This window comes from Pavona decussata, unplaced genomic scaffold (assembly GCF_977016875.1).
Source record: "Pavona decussata unplaced genomic scaffold, jaPavDecu1.1 SCAFFOLD_149, whole genome shotgun sequence".
NCBI classification, from domain to species: domain Eukaryota; kingdom Metazoa; phylum Cnidaria; class Anthozoa; order Scleractinia; family Agariciidae; genus Pavona; species Pavona decussata.
The window spans coordinates 226,078-248,179 of record NW_028145561.1 but is presented as its reverse complement, the minus strand read 5'-3'; the positions used below and the strand labels follow the sequence as shown (position 1 = coordinate 248,179).

General features: G+C 35.6%; 1 protein-coding gene and 1 long non-coding RNA gene across 2 annotated transcripts; one reads left to right on the top strand and one right to left on the bottom strand.

The window, feature by feature from the left end:
* The first annotated feature begins 6 nt into the window (after window positions 1–6).
* Window positions 7–14,887, top strand: LOC146466228 (mesoderm induction early response protein 1-like). The gene is made up of 13 exons (XM_085127601.1): window positions 7–158; window positions 433–460; window positions 619–758; window positions 4,334–4,655; window positions 5,783–5,868; window positions 6,696–6,762; window positions 7,121–7,180; window positions 8,149–8,228; window positions 9,036–9,117; window positions 10,079–10,123; window positions 10,605–10,651; window positions 10,969–11,096; window positions 12,362–14,887. Exons 1-13 carry the CDS (start codon window positions 138–140, stop codon window positions 12,957–12,959), a joined length of 1,704 nt encoding a protein of 567 aa, XP_084983727.1. The 5' UTR covers window positions 7–137; the 3' UTR covers window positions 12,960–14,887.
* On the bottom strand, window positions 13,536–22,073 carry LOC146466227 (uncharacterized). The gene is made up of 3 exons (XR_014868081.1): window positions 21,976–22,073; window positions 17,329–19,636; window positions 13,536–17,060 (listed from the first exon to the last, which is right to left on the bottom strand). It is a non-coding gene; the product is annotated as an uncharacterized LOC146466227 (long non-coding RNA).
* Between the last annotated feature and the right edge of the window lie 29 nt (window positions 22,074–22,102).

The following is a 22,102-nucleotide window of genomic DNA, read 5'->3' as shown; positions in this document are numbered from 1 at the left end:
AGTACTGAGTGGCCAAGCCTTATACCTTGTAACCAAGCTTTATTCCTCGCAAGGATTCATGGGTTTATTTTCCCACAATTCTTTGTTTTCGGACGACGCATGCTTGGACGCCTTGCCGCTAAGAAAAATTACCAAACATGGCGGAGACATCGGAATTGGTAAGGTTGCGTGATAAAATAATTTAATTCCAGATTTTGTATCAGCGTTTCACACTGCAAGATTTTCCACAAAAGTGAAAGAAGGTTTATTTTATACGATTCTTTGGTTTTATAACTGTCTCCCAGTCCCACAGATTTTTTAATTGCAATGTTTACGTCTTGTTGTCACACGAAAACAGAAGCGGTGTTTCAAGTTTTGGAAATCGGAAGTTGTTGAATTTTTCAGTTTTCCATTTCTAGCGTTAACTGCTCATTTTTATTTTAATTTATACAGTCACCCAAGGCTCCCACAGATGACACAGGTGAGCTTTTTGATCAAACTGAACGACAAAAGTTTGTCTAAGTATAAATTTAAGCTATGGAAGTTTGACTCTACGTGTCGATCTTTATTGGTTTTGAACACTCTTTTATTTTTTTAAAATTAAATCAGTCCTCTCGGTTGACATTTTATTTGTTGTAGGTGACTCAACAGACCAGGAATATGAAATCACAGCCGACATGATGGTACACGATCTTGACGATGAAACAACCATGGACGAGGAAGAACTTTTGGCTGACAAAGAGGAATTTAATGAAGATGAATTATCTGAACTACAGAAGGTAGTGAAAATTGAAAAATCAGTTTAATCTTTGGTCCTGAGTCAGTTGTAATGGTAGAAGGTGTTTGTTCTTTTTTTTTTTTTTTTTTTTTTACTTTGGGCAAATGAGACATTCCATTTTTTTATCCACTCCCCCCCTCCCCCCACTCTCCCCTCCCTGTTTAAAGAATGCAAGTTTTTTTTCTAGGGGAACAGATTTTTGTTCAAATTTATAAGCTTTTGATTTCATTTAAAGATGTCACTAAAATCAGCTCCTTCAAAGGCTGAACATATAAATTTGAGGGTCAAATTGCTGTCACCGTTAGGGAGGTGTGCAGAGAAAAATGGAATGTCCCAATAATAAAGTTTTGTCAACTTCAACTACATTTTTGACTCTTCGTATGACTTTCAAAAAAAAAATATGTGGATAATGTAACGGTAATAGTCAAGCTATAGATGTTTATATTCTATGGCAATACAAACATCATAAAAAGACAGAGATGTAAATGTTCATCATGTCTCAAGCATGAGACAGAAAAAAGTTGAGTTCCCTGTAGGAAATATCAAATCCATGACTTTCTGTAAGGGGGTTCAATGCTCTCAACATTGAGCTATTAGCAACAGTGCTTCCAAATACAGTGGTATTTTTGTGCCTTTTGTGACTATGTGAGAATACGAGATCTTCACATGTAGCAAGGGCCATTGGAATCCCGAAAGAAAATTAGTGGTAACCATGTATTTTTCAGAGGTAATCATGTAATGTTAATTCTAAATAGCTTTAAAATACATTAAGCAACACATGGAATTTTTTTGTCCAAATTGAAGGTCAATCTTCTCTTAAAAAGGAAAGGCTACCCCAATTTTCTTTTTGGATTTCAATAACACTTGCTAAGATCTTCATTTTCCTGCATAATCATCACACCGTGTCAAGTGTATCATGTCATTTACTGTTAACTCCAGTAATCTTAGTGAGACTATATATGTTACAATATTAAAAGTGTTGGGAAGAAAGTTCATCTATGTCCAACCAGCACTTCAGTGGTCCTGATGAGCTGGAAATTTCTGTAACTGGCTGGTCTCAATAGCTGTTGTCATGATACACACTTCTACCCAAGGGGAACTTTTCCCCGGGGAAAACTCAAATTTGCAAGTGTGGCTGATTGTTCACAAAATCATGAACTAAATTATTTAGCTCAGGGAAATTAGTAGTTTGCAAAGTAGTTTACAATGGTCAGAATAGATCTGATAATCTGTTTAAAGTGCACCTAACCCCCAAATGTTTTTCCTCTTAAGTAAATCTTTGCACCTGTCTGAAACATATTGCGCTATTTAGCGCCTTTTTCAACCAAATCTTGACTTTGTATAGGCTGTAAAAGTTACGAAATCTAGCCATCATCTGTCCCATGACTGAGCTAGTAAGCGGCATGGGTCTATTCCTTACTTGACGTCACAAACTGATTTGCATTTTATTAAGTCTTTGTGAAAATGCATGCAAAGCAGTTTGTGATGTCATGTAAGGAATAGACCCATGCCCCTTACTAGCTCGGTCATGGGACAGATGATGGCTAGATTTCGTAACTTTTACGGCCTATAAAAAGTCAAGATTTGGTTGAAAAAAGGCACAAAAAAGCTGCAGAGACAGGTATCATTACATAGCATGTGGAATTGTGGGATGTTAAAAATGTTGCTATTATGTCTAAAAGCTGATTACATCTTGAGGGATTTAGAAGCAAAGTGTACCAACCCACTAAACCACAAATTGCCCCAGAAAAACAAGCAAATACCATCAAAGAGTATTTCAGAACCAGAGGACATTTAAGGAAGCTCACAATGGTTTTTCTGATCCTTGAGTGGATCTTTTCAAATTAAAAGTTTGCACCCAAACTTGACCCAAGTCCAGCCTTCATGTCTAACACCTGACCAGAAATGGTTGTTAATCCTAAAACCTGGTCGATTGTCAAAGAGGATTACAGTGTTATAATCTTAACTGCTTACAATTTAAAAGGAAAATCTGTAAGGAAATTTTTAAAAAATATAGATTTATTCAGATTCCATGCTTTTGGGCTTATTCTGCTTTAGGTTTATTAGCAGCCACCTAAGAAACTCAAAGTACGTCTAGAAAGACCATTTGAGAGAAATTTGAAAAATGAATCAGTTTTGTTTTTCTTGAACTTTTTAGAAAAAATGTGAGAATAACTAAAATCAGCCTGTAAAAAATGATTCTTTATTTGCTTGAAAATACTCTTACAGATTTTTTCATAGTTCACAAGTTGTTTAGTTTAAACAACTTTAGTTTGGTTCAAATCCTGAATGTTTCTTTGTAAAGTGTCTGACTAGATTTCAAGATAATTGATGTTATTTCAATGAAGGGCTTTGCCTTACTGTTGCTGTCACATGGAAACTAACAAAAAAAATTGATCATAGTTTAAAAAGGTGTAGTATGAAGGAAACCGATGCCTGTATTCTATTGGAAATTTTGATTTAAAAAGATTGTTAGTCGGCACGCAACAACAGCTTGATAAATTAGATTCGTGTTCCATAACTGTGGCCAATAATCGTATCAGTCCAAGCCCATGTGTTAGAAACCTTGGATCTTGGTTTGACAGCAACTTAAGCATGACTGATCATATAAATAAGGCTTGCAATGCGGCATTTTATCATTCACTTAACTTGAGACGTATTAAGAAAGACCTGTCGAGAGATTCTTTAATTACTTTAGTTCATGCTTTTATAACCAGCCGTCTTGACTATTGTAATGGTTTATTGTTTGGCTTACCCAATGTGCAGATCGCTAAATTACAGCATGTACAAAATGCAGCAGCAAGACTTATTCTTGGCATTGGAAAGTTTTCTCATATTACACCGGCGCTTTATGAGCTGCACTGGCTGCCAGTTTCTTTGCGTATTGACTATAAGATTTTACTTTTGACTTTCAAATGTTTTTATGCCTAGCGCCAACTTATCTTAGCGATCTTATTAGTATAAAATCAAATTCATTATATAATCTTAGGTGTACTGGTAAGCTCTTATTGGACCATCCCAAGGGAAAGATGCTTACAACATTGGGAGCAAGATCATTCTCAGCAGCAGCTCTGAAACTCTGGAATGAGCTACCTTTGGAGCTTCGTTAAGCAACATCACTTAACAGTTTTAAATCTCAACTTAAAAGCTATCTTTTTAAGAAGTATTTTTATAGTTTGTAATTTAGTTTATTTTATTCTTACGGTAATGTATTTTCATTTTCTTTTAAACATATGATTGTAAAGCGCTATTGATCAGCACATGTAAATACGCGCTATATAAATGGGTAAATTATTATTATTATTATTATTATTATTACTATTATTACTATTACTATTATTATTATTATTATTATTATTATTATTATTATTATTATTATCCACTTCAAGGCCAGAAAAACTGTTGCAAGCCTCCTCAAAGAAATATGAATTATTATAATAAAATTATTATTATTATTAGTATTATTAATATTATTTATTTATTTTTTGGTAGGGGGTAATTTTTTATTACATTTTTAGGAAAATAGGTAGTTTTGTTTTATTTATTCAATAAAGACATTTTTTATTGCTCAACTAGGAAAGAGACATGCCTCTAGAGGACTTGTTAGCTCTGTATGGTTACTCTGATAAAGACAATCCTGAAGCTGATGTGCCACTGGATGAAATCAAGCCAGATCCTCTTCCACCTTTGATAGATGCCAGCGACATTGATCAAACTCATCCAATAAATCCTTTAATTGAAGAGAATCTTTTGCCAGAGAACACCGATTCCCCAGCTGCTCCATCCCCAGAATCCCCCCTGTCAGTACCATCACCAGGCTCCCCTCAATCTCCTCCCTCACCAAGAGCGAGTAGAGACAACAACTTCTTTCCAGAAAACCAAAGAATAACCAGGGGATGTGAGTAACACCTGTTTTCTATTTTTTAATTGCTTATTTAATATTGCTTGTTAAAGCATTTAAGAAGAAAAATTAAAAGTCATGTTTTTCGACGTTTCAATGTATCAAACATCATCATCAAGAATGAGATTTCAATAATATTATTCAAACTCAACTCTTTTAGCAACCCCGACATTAGACGTTTTCTTCATTCTTGACAATGATGTTTGATACATCGAAACGTTGAACAACGTTACTTTTAATTTTTCTATTTAATATTAAATGTCATTTATTTATTTTTTCATTCATTCATTTACTTACCTTCCCACTTACTTTCTTTTTGTCTTTCTCTTTCCCCTCTCCCTCCCCCTTTCTTTCTTTCTTTCTTTCTTCCCTCCTTCTCTCCTTTCCTTCCTTGTCTTTCTCTCCTCTCCTTTCTCTTCAATCTTCCTTCTCTCATTATTGATGCCTCACGCTCTCTTTGATGTAGACACCCTATTGGACAGTGATAATGTCGCATTTAAAATTATCATCATTTAATTAAGCTTTCACACATACCGGTTAAACACACCTTAACCTATTAACCAATGGATAGAGTTAGAACTCATAATTTTTAAAGGACGTTCTTGAGCATCTTAAAGCTTCCATGCATACCAGTAAAACATACCCACTACATTCATGAGTCATTTGGACACAGGTCTTTGTGTTCATTTGAGCTCGCTGTCATTTATCAAAAAGTTAGTGGTTTAAGTCCCCTGGGAGTTTACAGCTCAGTGCCCAAGTGAATCCAAGTCTATTCCTATACTCGTTTCATTGCATTTTACTCTTAAAAAGCAATAATAATCAATGATATTGGTTCTGGTTAGAACTGTATATGGCATCAATAAATTCAAGTATATGTTGTGGTTCAAATTTACCCTTGGTTTAAATTTTATCTTCCTATTGTTTGTAATGAGTTTGAAACAATGGTAAATTAAAGCTAAACCAAGGAAAAAATTGAACCACAACATATACAAGGTACAGTACATTTTACAGTTTTACCAAGGATGATTGGACATCAGCATTGTTAGTCAGTAATAATAGGTATCCATGTACAGCTATACCAGCTCTGATTCCTCTGTTTTATCTTTGACGTCTTTTATTTCCAGTGGCTGCTGCTTACAGTTATTTCAATTTGGGTGAAAGTTCTTCATCTTCTGATGATGAAGATTATTCTCCAGAAGACTGGAAAAAGGTATGGTGTAAAAAGTGAAAATTACCATGTGCTTTGAATTTTAGTCTCCTACAGAGTTGACAAAATTAGTTATCACTGACTGAAAATTAACCAACAACATATGGCAGATGCATTTAACACCACAGAAATTTTTGCAGATCAAGACAATTCCTGCAGTACTATTGCTGGTCACCAGTTCCCAAGCTCATCAATTGTCAATGAATTTAACCTCATAAAAATTAAGGACTGTTATTAAATATTATGTGCGCATCAATTGCATGGTGGACTACTTATCCCCATAGGCTATCTGCTAAATGCTTCTAGTTTTACTTATTGCAAAGAATAGTTTGTAATGGGAACATAAAATCATTTTACGCTTTTCCGCATACATGAAAGTTTTCAAACAACCGCTTGATGGCTTAAGCGATCCGTTAGGTGAAACGGAACGTGTAACCATTCAAATGCTTTGGTAATCTGTTGTAAATAACTTATGAACTGTTAGAACGTTAATCCCAAGCTGTTAGAACGATAGTAGCAAGCATTAGAACATTAGTAGTAAGCGTTAGAACATTAGAACCAAATGTTAGAACGACTTTAAAGCCGTTATCTATCCGTTAACTGTCTGTTAGTTTTCTAACAATTAACAGATAAGTCCATTTTCCCTTGGGAGGTCACAGTTTTCCTTTTGGTAAATCCACAGGCCAAGTAAAAAGTCTCCCAGAGCTAAAAGCAAACTTAATAATAAATAACAGCAGTTAGTAGAAGTGAATGGAAAATTTTGACTTTTTATTAATCCTGCAAACCTTTTACAACATGTTGCTGAAGTCCTAAATATTACTTATTTTCAGGAGATCCAAATTGGACCTGATCATCAGGCAGATGTCCCAGAGGGCATGGGCCCAAACTACGAAGATGGTAAGAACTATCTTTACTTCAGTTTTACTGAACTACCTTGCTTGGCCTGTAGTACGGAAACGTTTTGTTATTTTTCAAGCAACATAGAACTTATAAATAAAAAAGGGGGGGGGGCAAGGTTTCAGCTCTTAAGGGTAGTGGGATGAAGGGCTTGCCAGGATTTCATTATCAAGTTGTTTTCTTTCCTTAAATGTTTCTACTGATTAATTAAGTATGTCAGTATGAGAGGGGGTTGATTTGCATGGTGCACTTTTTGAGGTATTTACCCAGAACTGTTATAAAAGGTTTGCTCTCTAAAATACAAAGTCAGACCTTGCTTCTAATATGTCAGTAATCAAGCTGTATTTCTTGTCCTCAGATCCATACTCAAAAGATGACAAGTGCCTTTGGGATCCCAAGAAAGTCAGTGGAAAGGAATGTTAGTACTATGATCTAAGGAACAAATATTTAGTTTTATCAATTGAGTTGAAAGCTAAAGGTAATTTGGCCACCATAAAGAGAGAGCTAACATTTTGAGCACAAGTACTTTGTCAGATTTGCTCTGGTGAAGGGCTCAAAGCGTCAGCTCTTGAATGTCTTTACACTGGCCAAATTACTCTATCAACTGCAATTCATATCACATTGTCACATCATTGTGTACAGAAAGAAAATGTTGTGATCAAGTATGATGCTGCTAGCAGTTGTATTAACTTTGTACAGATATATTCTGGCTGATATTTCAAAAGTCTCAGCTAAAGTCATTTTCAGAAAGACTTAACTGATTCCAAAGGCAACTTTTGCTCAGGTTTTAACAAAGTCAGTCAGTAATACACTGTACATAATTATCAACAACAGGCCTTTTCGGGGGTTCTGAGTGGATGATCACTCTCGACAGAGCACTGATACGGTTGGGTTCATACCATTGACTAAGTTTATTTTTAATTATGTTAAACAAACTTAATGAACATCAAACTTAGTTGAATTGGATTTCTTTTTATTTTTTGATGGAAAAAAAAGAGAGTACTGTATTTCTTGTTGACAGGTTAGATCATTCTTTCTGATAGTTGATTATCTTGTTGATGATTCATTTGACATCACAGTTCTCTCAGGACAATTTTTGTGGTGAACACAAAAATTAATACAAGAAATGGAAGTAGTTACAGGATGGCAAGAGATGTCCTTAATTAGGCATACCTTATGATTCTGTTTTGCATTAGGAGCAATAGTGTTCTAGTAAAGCAGAAACCTTAGCATTAAACCTTATTTCTCTTTGATGCTTGAAGCACATGTTCTGTAATCCCCTCCCTTATTGAAAGAGAACCTAAAACTAACACAGTTACGTATACTGCCTGTATTATGTGCAATTACCCTCTGTTTATGATCATATCATATTAATTTTTATTACAGTGCAGCGTTATTTGAACTCAATTTGCCAAATCCCAGGCCTTGAGGGAGTGCGGAGAGATGTTCTCAGAGATGATGAACAGGTAATAAAAGTAATTTATTTAGCAATGGAAAATTTAAGGTTCCTCTAACCCTTCCCGGCCCACTTATTTATTTAACTTTTCAAACGTTGTGTCTGGACATCCTGGTCAAGTTCTATAAATTATAAAAAATTTGGGTCACCAAGCTCGTTTTTGAATTATAAGTAATTAAGCAAAAATTAATTAGGGTTGTTTTAAACAGTTATACTGTTTTTTGGTACCCAATTTTGTTGAAAAAACACCTATGACTTGTTTACCAATGATTAGGCAATTGTTTTCAAGATACCTTTGAATTAGTAGCCACTGCTCTCAAGAATTCAGAACTTTTCAGATCATCTCAAGATGCACAGGCTGTTTGCACAGTAGCAAAATGAGTCACTGTCCTTACAGTCAACCCAGGTCACGCGTGAACAGTATTTCCAAGAATGAAATGAACATTCGAATGTAATGTCCGACGTGTGAATGGAATGTTGGACATTTCTCTGGAAATCGTTCCGAAAAAGACGCATTAACTGAAAAAAAGATTCAAAATACTTGGGAAACAATTGTTATTCTTGAAATGTTCAATTTTGCAATGTAGAGAAAAATTCTTAGCTTTATACCGTCAATAAGCTAGGGAAATTTATACGGGAACTCTGAAATCTCGTTGACGATTTTCGAAACTGACATGTAAATTTCAAAACTCCGTTCAAATTTCAAAAATATCGTTCACGCGTGACCTGGGTTGACTGTAATAGAATTCTACTGCACTTGGAAAGCATGCTACTGTGATACAAGCTTTAATGCATGTAATTTGTCTGAATCATTTAGGCATTGTACTTGCTCTTACAATGTAACTACACAGTGGAAGATGCAATAGGGAAGAGAAAGACACAAACCAACCCACAAGCAGGTTTGTAGCCTTGTGTAATCCTATTACAGATCCAAGGAAAATAATGATTCCATTTTTCTGTTCAGTAAAGTTCAAACTTTTGTCAAGATCTAGCCGGAATAGCAGTCTGTCATCAGACATTAATCTTGTCACACAAAATTTCTGATTTGTCTGTCTAATGATTTAATTTCAAAGTATACATCCTGAACAAAAGTTACTCAGATTTTGTCTCAAAGATCTTGGTAACTGAACACATTTCTAAGTTGTCAAGTGATATATTTATGCAGTATTGTCAAACCCCGGAAATCAATCTTGGTCACTTTAAACTCAAACCATTTTCATTGAATTTGTCCTTCTTTAGTCATTAATTTTAATATCACCATTTCAAACCCAAACTGACCTTTTTGTCCCTTGGCATGAACTCAGTCCAATTTACTTCAAAGTCTTATGACAAAATATTAATTTGATGGCCATGCACACATCAAGCTGTATCAGAATACATCTGAGAGCTAACAGAATTTATTAATTTTAGTTCTTGCTTTGTAATTTAAACATTACACTACTGGATAGTTTGTAGCCTTCGGTCCAGGTTTTTCATCCAGTACTAGTTCCAGTTGTTGTGCAATAAATAAACTATTTGGAGCATTCTCAAAACCATTTGAACTGCTCTGAGATATACTCCACTTTGTGTTTCAAATGTAATTTTTTAGAATTCAGGCAATTTGTACCACTTTATGATTCACAAGTGAAATGGCAGTCTGACAAATTATTGTAACCATCATGGAACAAACACTGGCATGGTTGTATAAGGGTTAAATCAGTGATTATTTTAACATTTAATGGTGACTGGCTATTCAGCAATACCCCCTGCTATTTTGCACTATTGTTTGTTTTCCCCAATAGTTCAAAATACAATGTACATTTACCAAGGTTAAAGTGCATCATAGCTAAACAATCTTGTGCTAATTTAATGTTGTTGTAGAAATGGCTTTGTGGTCTGAAGATGAATGCAGGGACTTTGAGAGTGGTAGGTTATTTAAACTCCTGATCACTAACCTTGGACACTTTTATAAGATATATCTTTAGAGAATATAAAGACTTTTACAGAGATAGCTGATAGCTAGTGTCTTCGAGTAGAATTAAAAGAAATACAACCCAAAGAAAAAAAGAAAATAAATAAAATGTGAACTAGTGAACTTCTTCAGTCTGGGCAATCAGTACAATAAAAAATATTATTTCACTAGAGATCAAATGCACTTAACTAATCCATGATTATTACCAGTAATATGTCCCTTGAGACCAGTGTCTCATCTTCATGTGATCCATAACATATTATGTACAGTGTATCCTGTCAGGCACAAGAAGAAATGATGTTCCTTAGTACCTTTCTCACAGTTTTTTGCCAGCTATCTTTTAATCACTTTTGTATTTGTTAATGATTGGGCAGAAGTAAACACAAATTTTCTCTGTTACCCTAAATGACAAACTTGCCTTTTTTTCTCACACAGGTCTGAGAGTGTATGGAAAGGATTTCAGACAAATTCAAAAGAACAAGGTACATACAGAAAGCAAGCAATCAATTTGCTGTTATGGCTACTTATACATCACTCACTCATGTACTGCAGGGTTTTACTCGAATTTAAGTTATCAAACATGTGAAATTTAGTCAGATGTCATAAACAATGCCATGCTCTCAACAGCAAAAAAACAGGGCTCTTATTGAATGCAGGGAGATTCTTTTCTTTTCATTTGGCTTGGGTAGACTTGTGCCTATTGTTACTGTTTCGCGTCAATGTCAAATGCATCCATGGAAGTGAAAAAAGGGCTTATTAAAGAGAAAATAATTACTTTTTAAACTTGTTGTACACGCAGGTTATGTCACGGACTGTAGGAGAAATAGTGCAGTTCTACTATTTATGGAAGAAAACCGAAAGGCATGATGCTTTTGCTTGCCAGACTCGTTTAACAAAGAAGAAATATGCCTTCCACCCTGGAATCACGTAAGCATTTTACCTTTTTTTACCATACGCATTTATTACGTGTAAATATGTTACAATTACATGCAGACAGTAATGTTCAAAAGCCAATTTTGGTCACAGGAAATGATTGCATGGCAGCAATCGATATATGATAACCAAGATGAATGCGACAGCACAGTCTGATTAGCGAAGTTTAGCCATATCCTATAGGGTTAACTATGACATGGATGGGTGACCCTCCGGGGACCATGTGGGCTTTTTCATGATTTTTTTAATGAGCTAGAGAGTGTGTATTGACTGATTTCTTTGTCTTTCAATCCTGTTTGTATGATGTGAAAAAAACTTGCACAACTTTGTTTTTTAAATGCCTCGCATAGCTCTCATATAATTATTTGAATGGTGAAGGCGCAGTTTGGTGTTTCGAAGTCAAACTTTTGAAAAATATCTATCCTGAAAAGGAAAGTCGTACTTTAGTTTCAGTAAACGGAGGGATTTAGCAAGCAACATCTCCATTAACTGTTTTCTATCTAGAAAAATTTATTTGTTGCATTGATTTTTTGTCCCATAATGGCGGCTGATGATGAATACAAAATAATTATGTACACTGATTAAATTATTATAAAGATTACAGCCCATCAAGCGACCATTGTAATGATGTAGCAACCAGGCTAGTGCCATTCCATTCATTATGATAGGTTGTGTGTGTAGGGCACAGCTGGTCAATCTCCTGCCAGTTGGGATTTTTAACCATGTTATTTTCAATTTAAATTATTTCTTTGTGAAGTTTAATGCTCGGCCCCACTAGCACTTGTGCTATGAACACTGCCGAGGGTAAAGGTTATTACCCTATTCATTACTCATGTACAATTGATGATTTAAAAGTCGGAAAATATGACTTATGTACAATGTAGTTTAGTCAACTTGACATGTAGAATTGGCTCATGTCAAATCATGTCATTTAAGTATAATTTGTGTAATCCTGTGAATGCTTGTTTTTTCTTTGACATATAATAATGATCATTTAATGGAATAGTTAGTTGTGTAGGACATGCAGTTTCAGTTGAATTAATTTTACACTACACTACACTACACTACACTATATGAAAGTAAAATTGTGGACAAGGCTGGTCAGGTCACATGTCCCATGACCTGATCAAATCACTGTGAACAAGACTCTAGCAGAGTCGAAAGCTTAGAAGTTTGCTTTCATACAGTATAGAGTCAAAAACTTATAAATTCAACTGATAATGATTATTTTTAACTTGTTTTGGTTTCTTTTTAATCAGAGATTACATGGACAGGTTCCTGGATGAGAATGAAAGTGCTGCCTCTAGCAGAGCCTCTAGTCCACACAACTTTTCCTCAAGAATACGTCCAGGAAACGGAATAGGTCCTGTCTCCATCCAGAGCCAGATCCAGCCAGTATCAACACAGCCTGTACACACTGTGGCTGCTCCTACTGCAGCTCAGAGTACTGTCGTCACAATCAACGTTTCCAATTCTAACCCTGTATCTGTTTCCCTGTCAAGGAGGGACACACAGGAAAACATTACCAACAGGCACATGCAGCACCAACAGTCATGCGTGCCAACATCTGTTATAGTATCAGGTCCGGACTCTGGTGGGGAACCCCCACCAAAAAAGATAAAGATACTTCCTACAGGAAGGCCCAAGCTAATCAACAGTATGTTGAGTAAGCCTCCACCGTTGAAGCCTATTGCAACTACAGGATCACCGGCATTTCACTCAAGTAGCCTGGGTAATCCACCATTGCTGTCAGGCGGTGTATCCAGTTTTAACATGTCTAATTCACATGAACATTCTTACTTACCAGTACATAACAAATCTACCTCGGACTCAATTCTTTTTTCACAACATAAGTGAATAATATTTAAGGGGAAAAGTAGATTGTTTAAGCCTACATGTAGTTTGCAGCTGGGTTTGCAGTTAAAGTTTCCTACAATGGGTGCATGATTAACCAGCCTGAAGTTTATTAGACAAAGTGATCCATTTCTCTTGTTGTATTCCCTTCATCCCAGTCCCTATACAGTGCTATGCTAGGCTTTTGGCAAGAATTTCTTTTCATTATAATTTTAATTCATAGTTCTCAGATGTTAATCTTTCAATTAAAGTCCCGAGAAAACTTTTTCATACACTCTTAACCCTTTAAACCCTAAGAGTGATCTATCAGCATCAAATTTCTCCTTGTAATGTCAATGCTTATTCGATCCCTGAGGTTACGAGAATAAAGGATATGTATCTTCATAAGGAAAGTATGGGGACAAGATAGGAGAATTAATTCTTTGATATTAAGGGTTAAAGGGTTAAGGTATACTTAATAGCAAGCATGTGCATTTATATGTACAGCTGTTAAGTAAAAGTACTAGTATTAATGCATTTTTTAATATTCAAGTTGAAAGCACTGAAGCCAAAGTAAGATAAAGTGGTATGGAATGAGTGTTACCTTTAGATGATGATCTTGTTAAGCCTTGTTATAAAGATGCATACTTTAGAGGAAAAATTCCAGGTTGTAGACTACAAGAGGACCAATTAGAAGAGAAGTATACAGTGCACCAAAGCTGACAATTATTATTGTATGAGCCGTAATATTATTGTGGTATGCAAGGTTATTTATTGAATTTCTACTCTGAGATGCCATGCCACCAAATGTTAGTTTGAGCAAAAGACATTTGCAAGAATGGGTTTTTTAGAGTTCTTGTTTAGTACACAGAAGTTATTAGGAAACTATAAATTTATGATCCTCTGTAATGCTCTATGGAATTAGTTTAAGTTAGAACAAATACTTGGCAGGGGATCTGGGTATAAAACATCATGTAAAACAGTTGTTTTCAAAGCTCAGCTGATTTTGTAGTAGGTTTTTAATTAATATTTATTCCCTCTTTGTAGGATCATTATGTAAATGCTGTAGACATTTTTACTCAATGACAAAGTGCATTTTAATTTTTCTTTCTTTCAAGATTTAATCTTATGAGAATTATGTGTAGTGTACAGTTTTGTGTGCACAGAAAATGAATCAACCGCTTCCAGTGCACTACAGTACATGTAAGTGTTATCGATAATTCCATTGGTAACATGGTGTTTGCAATCATTGTACATCAAAAGTCATATTAATTTTGTTTTTCTACTCAGTCACGCAAGTAAAAGGCAATAATCAAGAACAAAAATGTGTTCTTCAACTATTGCTATTGAAATGATGGAACTACCAAAACTTGGATGTTCATTTTTTCTCCATTTCCTTCAGTGAAATCTAAAAATTTTTACAGGGCATAGAATCTCACCAGAGACACTTTTACAAGCAAAAAAGGAAGGGTTTACAAAGGCAGTTGTTTTGCTTTTTGCAGTTCTTTGCCTCTGCCTAATCTAGTCTTCTAATCTCATCATATAGGCAAATTATTTTAACCTCTTTGTCAGTTTTTAGGAAAATTTACTGAAGGTAACTCAAGATGTTCCAGAGGAAATTTTGCAATTTGACTGACAGTCATAGAATGGTAATTTGCCAAAGTTGCTCGCTATTTGAGCATGCGTTAGAACAAGGTATTTGTTTGTTCAAAGTGTGATGCACACTTCTTGGATGAAACTTTAAAACTTGTTATATTTGGTGGCTCAAACTGAATTTGGATGTTAAAAAAAATAATAATATTATGAGTGATTCTTTTCTTCAAAATGCATTACCGTAAGGAATGCTTCTCTAGGACTGTGATGACTTTTTTTGTTTGAGCGTCCACCAGGTTGTGCATGCAGGTTGCTAAAGGGTATATTACTGGGTAATAAAATTTGAAAACAATGTTAAAGGCAAGTCAGTTTTTTGACACAAAACTTATTGAGCTAGTTGTGCTTTATGAGTATCACCCTGAGCAGTGCAAAGATTTTTCTCTGCGGCCAGAAGCCAACAAAATCTTGTTAACAAAGTATAGTAGATCAGATCCCAGCCACCCTGAACAACATCTATTTACTGATTCTTGTGCGTGTAAGTGTTTTGGTTGTAGCGGTTATTTTGGAATTATGGAAGATTTCAAGAGTTTTTTTAACCAATCATGCAGCAAAGAAATTCTTGCGGGTTCTAACAAATTACACCTGAGCTAGCATAGGCCTAATTTAAAGAAGTGGTCTGTGAAGAAGTGATGGGCATTGATTATAACATTGTCAAGAAATGGTCACTGTAAATTACAATCATTGTTATTGAAACAGCACAGGTTGACCGATGCAGGGCTGTCAACTCTCCCGGATAATCTGGGAGTCCCCAGATTTTGAGCCGTATCTCCCGATGTCCAGATTATTTTATGTCTGTAATCTCCAGATTTTGAGCTGTATTTCTCCAGATTTATGTCTGTAATCTCTTGGATAATTGACGAGGTTTGCTATTTGTTGTAGACTCGACTTTCTGACAAGAAAGTCTGAAATGTGAATTTGGCCATGATTTGACGCGTCTGTAAGACGCTTCGTTATTGCTGGCTGGGGATGTCATATTCTCCATATTTGAAGACGTGTGAGGTTGACAGCCCTGCGATGAAGCAGGCTACCATAGGGTATAAAAGATTCAAGATTCAAAAGTTTTTGCCAAGTCATTTCTCATTGAGAAAGGTGTTGCTCAGTTGAAGTGAGGGGGGAAGGAGGTTAAAAATAAGCCCTAAGTAACTTTGTGCTTGATTAACAAATCGCATTTTTTGTAGAGTTACTGATTATAATCATGTGCTTTTGTCCTTGGAAGTACATTGCCGTAAGTTTTTGTCAGACAGTCATAAAAATCATGTCAAGATGTTAAAATTACTGAACACCGCTAAATACTATGAACTCTCCTCATTCTTGAAGTACCTTCCACTAGCTTTAAAACCATGTTCCATTAACGTCAATCTTGTTGCACAATTACAATTCAACTTCTTTTGTACATTGATACAGATTTTAGCATCTTAATAATGCAAAATCCCAAAATATTTTTCCAGTTAAGTAGTCAATAGCTAAAAAAACAAAACAAAATATACAGTTTTGAGGACAATTCTGTCCTTTATTTATTAAGTTCCAATACACCATTATAATCGCTTTGCTATAGATTTGTGAATTATAATTTATTATAATTATTATATTGTAAGATGTATCTGACAATTTTGACAAGTAACCATTGATTATTAATAATTGTTTGGGTTTTGTTTTTTTGGAAGTGTGTGTCCCACGAGTATTATGTTACACATTGCAATTTATAGCAAGTTGTAAATTTTAGTGCACTTCAATTTTATCAAGATGTTGTGCCAGGAAGTATCCATACCTCTCCCCCACCCCCACCCCTCTGGAAAATTCCAATTTAGCTTCATACTTCCCTTTGAAAATTTGGCTTTTGAGATTCCCCACCCCACCCCCAGCGTTACCAATGCCCTACCATGAGGTGAGTATGGATATTTTCTGAGCTGCACAGTTTAGTTAAGATCGCAATTTTCTTGCACCTCACTTGTTGAAAATTATGGCTGGGTCAGTGGGGTACTTACTGTAAGGTTTCCAAAATAATGCACCTCATTACCCTCTGATTTTACTATCCTTACTTGGGACTCATGAGTTTGACACAGCTAACCTGTTCCAGGCATTAAGATTGTGGGGGCAGCAAAAGTGGCACGTGAATGAAAATATTGCAAGCAGGAAAAAACGGAAGAGCTAGGCTAGTTCTTGCCCTTATTATTCACTTGCGTCGCAATTTTCATTGTACTGCTCCTACTATCTGACCACCTGGAAATAGCATTTTCAGGCAGCTAAAATATTAATTCAAACTGTTTTTTGGATGATCCATTCCACAATTTGTATTTTAAAGTATGCAGCAGGACTGGCATTAAATGAACGTACAGCAGTCAATATCGTGTAATATTTGAGATAAAATCAAGGTTAGTGAGTTCTAGGAGATGTTATGGGTTATGACCCTTGATGACAGCCAGGGCTCAGTTGTTCAAAGTCTGATTAAGTTAATCCTGGATTAACCATGAACTTTCATTCGAGTTTAATTACTAACCAATAAAGATTTTTCGAAAAGATTTCTGTCCTCCAGTTTTGACTTAGACTTTTCTTTGCCTTAAACTTAAAATTTGCTTTCTATTAAAGACATTTTAAATGAGCGAAATGAAAGCCTTGGTTAACTTTTAATGGGGGATTAGCGTTAATCGGCTTTCGAACAACCGGGCCCTGGTGTATAAGGCCATTATTTTTCAATAACTTTCAAAGATTTCTATACTCTAACAGTAAATATTTTGTTAACCTCTTTTGCTGTTTTGTCAGAGTCAGGTTGCATTTCAGATCATTACTTTTTACAGATCAGAGTCACATTACTTTCAGAGTGTGGTTATACTCTAGAATAAACAACTGCCAAATTTCATTGCTACTTTCAGGGGGTCATTACCTGGGGAACTTTACATTACTTGTGTCATATTGCAACAAACCAAAACATGGATTGAAGATTTTAGTGTAAATCATGTTACAAAATTTGCTTTTCATGCGCGCAGCCCACTGCTCCATAAAGTGGTTGGGTAGGTAAAGGTAATTCTTACATTTAATTTACTACAAAAGTTTATTACAAGAAAGGCTTTGCTAGCAATGTGCTTGCCACCCACCCAAAAAGCAAAGCCTTTCCTAAAAACTTCACAATTCTCCTCCTTTATGGTGTCAAGAGAAGCTCTGCTCTCAGTGTGCTTGCCATGTCTACCATCTTTAGGGTCAACAGTTACTGTTGTAATTGCTATGGAAAATGAAAACTTCAGGAGCAATTTTAATGTACAACACACTCATTTATTTTGTATTTTCATAGTTGTAAATGTTATGTAGCTGTAAATTCTTAAGGTACAAAATTTTCACTGGCCAAAATAAATGGCACGAAAGACTAGATTGTTCACAGCCTCTGCTATTTCCCGCAAGATGATATTTAGCTCAATAGAAATGTTTGCAGTCAGTTAACATCATGTATGACCAGTATTTCCAAGAATGAAATGGACATTCAAATTCCTCTTTGTAAATTATGTCTGGCATTTGAATGGATCTCTGGAATCTTTCCAAAAAAGATGCGTCCTCAAAATACTTGGAAAACAATAAATTATTGTTATTTTTGAAATACATAATGCTGTGTAAAGAAAACGTCATAGCTTTATACTGTCAATAAACTAGAGAAATTATTTCTACAGGGTCTCTGAAATCTCGCTGGCAATGTTCAAAACTGACCTCATGGTGTAAATATTTTATTTCAAAACCCCATTCAAATTTTTAAAATACGGGCCATATGTGATGTAGATTGACTTTAATAGTTACTGCAGTATTTTTTTAAGCTCTGGGGTAAGAGAAAGCAAAGAGGTTATACAGAGTCTGGTTCTTTTTTAAGGCTAATACTGGCAGTTGGCATAAGGATAATTATTATTACAATTATTAAAAACATTAAAAATACTCTACTGCATTTTGGTAGAATGAAGCTTATCACTGCCTCATCTATTTATCAGTCAAGTCCTGTGTTTTGTCTTTTTTTATTACAAGCTCCAAATGTAAACAGGTCACTAATTCCATCATGGAAGTGGAACCTTAGACAAACGATTATTTTGGTCATAACAGACAATGTTGTCAAACAAACTGCCCTTGACTTCTGTTTGACCAACAGAATGATCTTTTTGACTTTCAACTGTGTACATTTTTCAATATTACTTTTTTGTGTTTCCTTTTGTTGTTGTTTTTGCGACTTTTGTATTTTATTTTTTGGTTTTCAGGTGGTGCTTTTGTTTATAAAAATATAACCGTAATCATTTTCCACCAAAAAATCTAGTAGTGGGGATCCAGATTTGTCCCACCATCTTGTCATAAGAATTCAAATTCATGGCACAAAACAAATCAAATTATGCATGACCAAGTGCATGTACTGTTCGTGAAACTAAAAACTTCCTGTGACCAAACAAAAAATCAACCAATTTATTTATCAAAAACAAAATCAAACTGTCTCCACAACAAGTCATGGAACACTATAGAGGACTCGTCTTTTAAGACGAGTCCTGGACTTGTCATAGTTTGATCCCTTCATACTAGTCCTTTCAACAACCAGTGGTCTCCTTGTGTGCCTTTATAAGACTAAATTGCACAAGTCAGGTTTACCAGAGAAATTCCAAAGGGAAACTGTCACAGTTGTAACTCAAATTCTGATGGCCTGGAATTTGGGGTCTTTTAGGTCAGTTGATATCCCCCAGAGCCAAAGTTCTGTTTACATGTACTCTGCATTACAGCAATAGCATTGAACAGTAAGTTGGACAAAAGGTCCTTGAACAAGTACAACAAGGCAATGATGAGCTGCTCTTGTTCCCTTTTACTGGATCCACCATTTCTTTGATGACTACTGGTGAACTGCTTGATTCAGTATATCAATGGTGAAATGCAGTGCTTGAGTAGGAAAACAGTCTTGACTTGTGAATGGCAACTTTACATATTGCACTGCTGTCTTATTGACAGAGTTACTCCATTGCATCCACCATCTTGATTGCTACATGATAACCAGCAACAAGCACAAAAATCCACGTCATCAGCACAACGCTAGCCAAAAACTGTAATAAAATACATTTGATTAATAATTCAATATTAATGATTTATGAATTTGTGTAGCACATTTTTCATGACAAAATGATCAAATGCGCTTTACAATAGGCCATTTTCATGATGGTGTCATTTGACTACAACTACCAGAATTCACTTTGTTTTCCTTTTCAAATTCAAATTTTGTATTCCCAGTAGAGAGCAAAGAACAATAGCTCTAATTAGCATGAGAAAACAAAAAACTGAAGGATTCTGGTAGTTGTAGTCAAATGACGCCATAGTGAAAATGTCCTATTCAAAAATATTTTATGTAACAGAATGAAAAATATGACAAAAATTAAAGTACATAAAACACAATGTCACGAACAAATTAGGAAGGCTAATTGAAGAAAAGTGAGTTTTAAGAAGTTTAAAAGAATTTGCCAGTTAAGTTCTGTGACCTTAATTCTTAATGTGAGTCAGTAGAGAGTTACATAATCTAGGAGCAACCATAATGAATGAACAGTCTCTCATTGTACAAATTGTATGACCTGCAAACCAGACAGCTTATCAATATAGTTCACTGGTTGACTGTAAAATAATTGTAGCTGGTACCATTGGATGGCTTAACTGCTATATCAAATTACATACATAATTTGGTGTTCAATTATTTATTTACATCAATATTTATACACATGCATCGTGCATCCAGTTTAGCTTATATAACTCAAAAGTAATCAATAAAATCTTGAATTCAATTCCGAACCTTACGGGCAGCCAGTTTAACTTAATAAGAACGGGTTATGTGAAAGAATTTTAGGTTCATTAAAGATAAGCTTAGCCACAGTATGTTACACTCTCTGTAGCTTTTCCAGTTGACAGACAGGCAACCCCCTACTGCAAACTATAGCACAATAGTCAATTTTGTTGGTATCTCAGCAGTCTCCTGAGATAGATAAGCTTAACGTCTTATGCGCCTGATGCACTCATGCCAACTCTCCCGGATTATCCGGGAGTCTCCCGGATACGGAACGAATCTCCCGGTCTCCCGTACGGGTGAATAAATCTCCCGGATAAAAGCAACTTGGCGCCTTTTTTGCATAATAGGCTAGTATTTTAACTCAAATGTTCCATAAATTTAAGAAACATTGTGTCATGGCTACATTTGCATACCTGTTTTGCCCAATCTGCCACAAACTTTGACGGAAACCAAAGAAAATACGCTTTTTGCCATCATTGCAATATAAACAACTTTCTGATTGGATAAACGTTCAACCAATTAAAGAGCAGGACAAAAAAAGCTCTAGTGTTGTGTGAATTTTAAATTATTTTGTGCCAACAAGGTGGGGGGGGGGGGGGAAGGGGGGTAACTGCATCAATTTTGCTTAGGGGAAAGGGTAGGGTAATAAGGGGGGGGGGGGTGCTCAGAAGAAAAATCTCCAGATTTCAGATCTTCAGAGGTTGGCATCTCTGCTGATGTTGCAAGTTGCAAATCTTTGCTACATGTGTAGCCATGGAGAATTTTTCATCAATGAAACCAGGCCACAATGTCCAACACATACACCGTGGGTGAAACTTTAGCTAACTGTTGGTGTGTTCCTATGATGATAAATTCTGTCCTCTCATCATTAAGCATGAGATTTTCAGATTGATATCAATAATACAAGTTTTCATGGCCTCAACTGCAGGTGACACTGTGTGGTCAGCTTGGTGTAAAATCTCTGGAAGGCTTCTGAGAGTCAGAATAATACCATAGCTGCACATAACAATTGCCGAGTGTTTGGATAAACAGAAACAGGGGAACAGCCAATCTGGAGCGGGGAAGAACATCTGTAGAGACTTCAGGGCAAAAAAAAAAGTGCCTTTATAATAGGTGGTTTGCATTGCCGCTATGTTGGTGGGCAAAACAAAAGAAAATTTGCTCACATAGTTTGCATAAAAATGGAAGTTAACTTCCAGAGGAGAAAAAGGGGATGCACAATCTGCGAGCCAGCGAGGCAAGCGAGGCAGACGTGTGAGGCACTCAGGTTAGCCTAAAAAACACTCCGGTTGTTCCTGTCCACCAACATGGCCGCCATGACGTCACATGCAAACCATCAATACAACATTACTGTTCAGACCACAGTACTGTAGGCCCTCAGGAAAATTCCCTTAGCCCTTGAGGCGGAAGATACAGAATTCGTTTTGTATATATAACTTACGTCTTATATACTGGTAAGTATAAAACACACTATAAATATACAAATGTACATCTTGTGTCGCGCAAAAACTGTAAACACAGACAGTTCCTCTTTCTGTCGTTAACTTAAGCTGTTTATTTACACCAAGGCCCTTTATTTTCTGAATCTCGTTACTTTTAGGTTTAACTTACCAGTGTAGGAAGAAATTCTTTCACCCGTAAACCCATTAACGCTGTAGTTAATTTCTTCAGGGTTTTCTTCTAGAGAAAATTTCTGGACTGGAAACGCGGTATGTTGTAAACGCGGTAAATACAAAAT